Below are 6126 nucleotides of genomic sequence, written 5' to 3'. Positions count from 1 at the left end.
GACTAGATTATAGACTAGACTATAGACTAGACTATAGACTAGACTATAGACTAGACTATAGACTAGACTATAGACTAGACTACAGACTAGACTATAGACTAGACTATAAAGTAGACTATAGACTAGACTATAAAGTAGACTATAGACTAGACTAAAAAGTATACTATAAACTAAACTAAAAACTTTACTATACATTAGACTATAGACTAGACTCTAGACTTATCTATAGACTAGACTATAGACTAGACTATAGACTAGACTATAGACTAGACTATAGACTAGACTGTAGACTAGACTATAGACTAGACCATAGACTAGACTATAGACTAGACTATAGACTAGACTATAGACTAGACTATAGACTAGACTATAGACTAGACTATAGACTAGACTATAGACTAGACTATAGACTAGACTATAGACTAGACTATAGACTAGACTATAGACTAGACTATAGACTAGACTATAGACTAGACTATAGACTAGACTATAGACTAGACTATAGACTAGACTATAGACTAGACTATAGACTAGACTATAGACTAGACTATAGACTAGGCTATGGACTATACTATAGACTAGGCTATGGACTATACTATAGACTAGACTCTAGACTAGACTCTACTAGACTATAGACTAGACTAGTCTATAGTCTTGTCTACCGAATTTTCCATGTCTGCTCGGAATAATAAATCATGCAAAACCTAAAGTTAAAATGTGTGAAAGAAAAAACACAACTTTAATATTTCAGAAAAATGTGACATTATAGCCCTGATACATTCTAATTATTGTCATAATTGATGCTAATTAATAGTACTTTGTTAAAAAAAAGTACGAAAGCAGAGACGACTCTGCTGACGACTTTGACTCTACCAACAATAGGGATTGCAAATTGGAGACGAGAGTTTAGTAGTTGTTTATAGAACTGTCCGTCCGTCCGTCCAAACAAACATAAGTCTGAAGGTATGTTTTGAAAACAAAATATTTGTATTAATTTTTAGCAAATTTGTGTGTAAAAAAAAATTTCTCCCTTTAAAAAAAAAAAACAACAATAAATATAATTTACACGAATAAAACATTTAAAAAATCAACAAATCTGATCTGATCTCAAACGTTATATTGAATGAAAATCAATACGAAAAAATGAGGAATTAAATGAATTTATTTCACTGTTCAATTGTGGCTACAATTTAGTCATTAAATTGAATTGAATTCGTACGTAACGGAACGTCAGCAACGAAAAAAAAATAACATTATTAAAATTAATATTCCATTTTTTTTTATTAAAGACTAAAAATTAAAATCTATAAAAACAATAAAATTAATAAAAAGAATTACACAAATAAATATTAAATGCAATAAAATAAAATGTATATAGTAAGTGTGTGAGAGATTAAGTAAAAATTGTATAATTCCAAAAAAAAAAATATTAATAAAATTAAAAAATGAATTAATAAAAATATCCTATAAAATAATAAAAAACTTACTATTTTCAATTACAAAAAAAAAACTTTTTAATTAAAATTCATGTTTTTGACAAGACGTGCGGTTTTTTAAATAAATACAAAAAATCATTATTAAATGTAATTATTTTTATTTCATTTTCTGCAGCATCATAAAAATATGAATGATATTTCGGAGAATATACCAAATGGTTCAACAGTACCGGGTGGTGTTAGCAGTGGCACAGCCAGTACTGGTATACCAACTGTCAATGATTTAAACACAAATAGCACTTTTAAAAGTTCCATTGTTATCGATAATCAACCGAAGAGACGTGTTAGCATTGCTTCAGATCCTGCCGCTGAGGGTCGTCATGTAGGCGGCTATGATAATCCAGCGTTTGAACAAAATCCTAGAAGAAAAATATCACAGGTGAGTGTGAGTGAACTAAAAAAAAATATATTAGTTTAAGAAATTAAAATCTTTTTAAAATAATTCAATTTTTAAAATTTTTTTATACAAGAGGTCAAAGGTGAAAGTTTGTATTATATTATATACAGTTGTTTGTTTAAAATATGCAATTATCGATTAAGCAGATTAATATCTTGATCAAACAGAAGCTAAAAATCCTATATATGAAACTCTTTTTAAAAGTTTTCAATCTTACACTTGATCAGACAGAAATCCGAAACCCGAAAATTTTTCATACAAAATATAAAAAAACGGAAAAAGAAAAAAAGAGAAAAAAGTTAGTTAGCTAGATAGTTAATTAATTAGTTAGTTAGTTAGTTAGTTAGGTAGTTAGTTAGTTAGTTAGTTAGTTAGTTAGTTAGTTAGTTAGTTAGTTAGTTAGTTAGTTAGTTAGTTAGTTAGTTAGTTAGTTATTTAGTTAGTTAGTTAGTTAGTTAGTTAGTTAGTTAGTTAGTTAGTTAGTTAGTTAGTTAGTTAGTTAGTTAGTTAGTTAGTTAGTTAGTTAGTTAGTTAGCTAGTTAGTTACTTAGTTAGTTACTTAGTTAGTTACTTAGTTAGTTAGTTAATTAGCTAGTTAGTTAGTTAGTTAGTTAGTTAGTTAGTTAGTTAGTTAGTTAGTTAGTTAGTTACTTACTTACTTAGTTAGTTAGTTAGTTAGTTAGTTAGTTAGTTAGTTAGTTAGTTAGTTAGCTAGCTAGTTAGTTAGTTAGTTAGTTAGTTAGTTAGTTAGTTAGTTAGTTAGTTAGTTAGTTAGTTAGTTAGTTAGTTAGTTAGCTAGCTAGTTAGTTACTTACTTACTTAGTTAGTTGGTTAGTTAGTTAGTTAGTTAGTTAATTAGTTTGTTTGTTTGTTTGTTTGTTTGTTTGTTTGTTTGTTTGTTTGTTTGTTTGTTTGTTAGTTAGTTAGTTAGTTAGTTAGTAAGTTAGTTAGTTAGTTAGTTAGTTAGTTAGTTAGTTAGTTAGTTAGTTAGTTAGTTAGTTAGTTAGTTAGTTAGTTAGTTAGTTAGTTAGTTAGTTAGTTACTTAGTTAGTTAGTTAGTTAGTTAGTTAGTTATTTAGTTAGTTAGTTAGTTAGTTAGTTAGTTAGTTAGTTAGTTAGTTAGTTAGTTAGTTAGTTAGTTAGTTAGTTAGTTAGTTAGTTAGTTAGTTAGTTAGTTAGTTAGTTAGTTAGTTAGTTAGTTAGTTAGTTAGTTAGTTAGTTAGTTAGTTAGTTAGTTAGTTAGTTAGTTATTATTGCGATTACACCATTGACCAGTCTGTCAACAGATTACACTGTTTACATCTTGAACTATTATATCCACTTTTTGGACCCTGAAAACTATTTATTGTCCTTGGACTACTATAATTCATCGAATAATCTTACAAATGATATATTTATTTGTATTATTTTAACTATAGACAGATCTATGAACTACTTTTTAGTCCATTATACTAACTACTCTATTGGATACTGTTAGTTAGTGTATGGGGTAGTCCATTGATACTATGTACTAGTCTATGGAAAAATAATTAAAATATAAACACTGGTGAATGTACTGTAATACATTCTGTTGTCAAAAAATACTATAATAATGAATTTTCCATACCTGAGGAACAAATATAAAGGATAGGTTTTGAACAATACTGTATATTTGAATAATACAACAACAACTGTACTGTACTTTGTACTACTAACATAGTCCTATTAATTTTGTATAAATTTTCAAAATACTTTTCCAAATAAAGAATTTGTAAACATTTAATGAGACAGCTAATGTTACATATATTTTCGCACATTTTCAACCGACTAAACACGCAACCTATTACAATCTAGAACAAGTTTAAATACTTACCACTATTGTTTAAATATTCATCGGAATGAAAATTTTATTTTGTGGTCAAATACAAGAGTGTGATTTCAACACTGTATTCTCCCTAAAAATATATAAAAAAGTATTAATAATATTATTGTTGCTTTTGCTGTTACAACAACAATGTAAAATTATAAAAAAAATATCAACAAAATAATCGTGTTTAAGTCCTTAACACAATTGTAATACAATTGACAACTAAATAATAAAAACATATTTCAATACAATATAGAAAAACAAAAAAAAGAAAAACAAATTATAATTTAATTTATTATCTATTTAATTAAAATAACTATAATTTTCTAACTCCCTAATAGACTGCATATTTTTAAACTATGAATTTTAATTTAATTTAATTTTTTCTTTTTTTTAATTTTGTTCCATATTATTTTGTTGGAAAATCAAATTTAACACATTTTATTTTGCATTTCATTGCAAATGTTTTTATTACATTAATATTTTTATATATTGTTGCCGCTAATGTTTTTAGTTGAAATTTATATATTTTTATTATTCATTTATCTAAGGCTTAGATTTAAATATTAAAAATATAAATTTAGCTGCAAGTTCTATACATTTATTAAAATAACATAAACAAATTAGTTTGTTAGGTTTTTTTTTGTGAAAAAATACACAGAATATTACTCTAATAAAATAGAAATATTTAACAAAATTAAGTTGAGATGAAATAGTTTGAATTGTACTTAAAAAAATACAATATAAAATACTTCTAGTTCAGTTCTACTTCAGTTCTAGTTTAGTTCTAGTTCAGTTCTAGTTCAGTTCTAGTTCAGTTCTAGTTCAGTTCTAGTTCAGTTCTAGTTCAGTTCTAGTTCAGTTCTAGTTCAGTTCTAGTTCAGTTCTAGTTCAGTTCTAGTTCAGTTCTAGTTCAGTTCTAGTTCAGTTCTAGTTCAGTTCTAGTTCAGTTCTAGTTCAGTTCTAGTTCAGTTCTAGTTCAGTTCTAGTTCAGTTCTGAATAAATTCTTAATAAATCATAAAGTGTTGACTTACCCGTCACAATCGCTATGCACACATTATCCGGTGGATTTGAACGCACTAATTCAGCTTGATCCTGTAGAATTTCAATCATTTGAGGCATAAACTTTGGCAAATGAGCCAAAGAATGAACCTTTAAATTAGAAGATATCTCTATCATGCACAATACAACAGTGGCCAAAACAATTTTCGAAATGGCAGTACGATGTTTGGCGATCTTCGTGAGGTTACCAAGAATATCCTTAAATTCAGCAATGTGGATTAGAGCGAAATATTTAGATAACAATTTAATAGCGATCAAAGCGGTCTGTTGCAAGAACACCAATTCATTTTGTTGTGAAGACTCTACCGTTTCATCTTTAGTTAAAATACCGGCTACAATATCGGCCAAAGGTTTAAGTAGATTATGGAAATGTTTAGCATCACAGGCCATAAAGTTAACGTCTTTCTGTTGCAGTTTACTGATTAGTAATTCAATAACCTTTTTGCGTATACTCAACAACTGATGTTGCAGCAGACCATTGACAACCACCAAAAACATTTCGGGAGAGAGTAAAGAAATAGCATTATCCAGCACATCGTGCAGATGATGTAAAATAACTTTCCAAAACTTTTGCTGCGAGGAATCTTCTGATTTTTCGATAGTGGCAGTGACCACAGGAACAAACGACAGTATGCGAATAATGAAATTTTGATAGAAAGGTTTCATAACGAGTATATCCTCATCGGTGAGAAGAGCAATTTGACGTAAGAATTCCTGGGCAGAAGTAATGACCGATAAGAATTGCATGATAACATATTTATAATGACGCAATTGCTTGGCGGAACGAGTGTTGACATCAAATAAATAGGATTCTAGATTGTCCAAATTTTTTAAAGATTTTCTGCTATTAGGTTGATCTTCCTTTTGCATTGGCAATTGTTCTATGTATTTCATAAGTTGTATACAAGTTTCAATGATAGTTTGAGGCTTAAATGTATTCGTCAATTCCAAAGCAATTTCTATGCGTTTTGCCATTTGATCGCCACCAAAAGCGGAAGATTTATGAGATTTCTTCTGTAGTAATCTTTGTTTTTCATCATCTATGACATGGGCATCAAATACAACACACAAAAACATCCAAAGATATTTGTCAGAACCCAAAGTTTGTATAAGTTTGGTATAGAGTGGTAGTCTTCTATGTTCGGGCACATCTAGCATAATGTCGGAGAATACCTTGAGTACTGGTACAACAGCAGATTTTTCCTTAACCAAAATGGGTACTATAGATACTATGATATCATTGATGATGTGGAAACTGAAAGCATCATCATGTCTCACAACTGAAGAACCCATGAAAGTGAAAATATCCACAATATTGTGAAGC

The 6126-nt window shown here is 28.4% G+C and overlaps 2 protein-coding genes across 2 annotated transcripts in view; one reads left to right on the top strand and one right to left on the bottom strand.

Moving 5' to 3' along the window:
- LOC111677837 (HEAT repeat-containing protein 1 homolog) overlaps positions 1-6126 on the bottom strand; it is a 15408-nt gene that overhangs the window by 3806 nt on the left and 5476 nt on the right. The window contains exon 3 of the mRNA XM_023439035.2: positions 4775-6126. This exon is cut by the window's right edge and continues 2401 nt beyond it. Within this exon, the coding sequence (XP_023294803.2) occupies positions 4775-6126 (1352 nt within the window). The remainder of the gene's footprint in view (positions 1-4774) is intronic.
- On the top strand, positions 1322-1929 carry LOC124419579. The gene is made up of 2 exons (XM_046949648.1): positions 1322-1377; positions 1612-1929. The coding sequence occupies exons 1-2, from the start codon at positions 1369-1371 to the stop codon at positions 1912-1914; spliced, it is 312 nt and encodes a 103-aa protein (XP_046805604.1). The 5' UTR covers positions 1322-1368; the 3' UTR covers positions 1915-1929.

The sequence above is a fragment of the Lucilia cuprina genome, chromosome 2, assembly GCF_022045245.1.
Source record: "Lucilia cuprina isolate Lc7/37 chromosome 2, ASM2204524v1, whole genome shotgun sequence".
Taxonomy (NCBI): domain Eukaryota; kingdom Metazoa; phylum Arthropoda; class Insecta; order Diptera; family Calliphoridae; genus Lucilia; species Lucilia cuprina.
The sequence above is the reverse complement of the archived record's forward strand: the minus strand, read 5'-3'. Positions and strand labels throughout refer to the sequence as shown.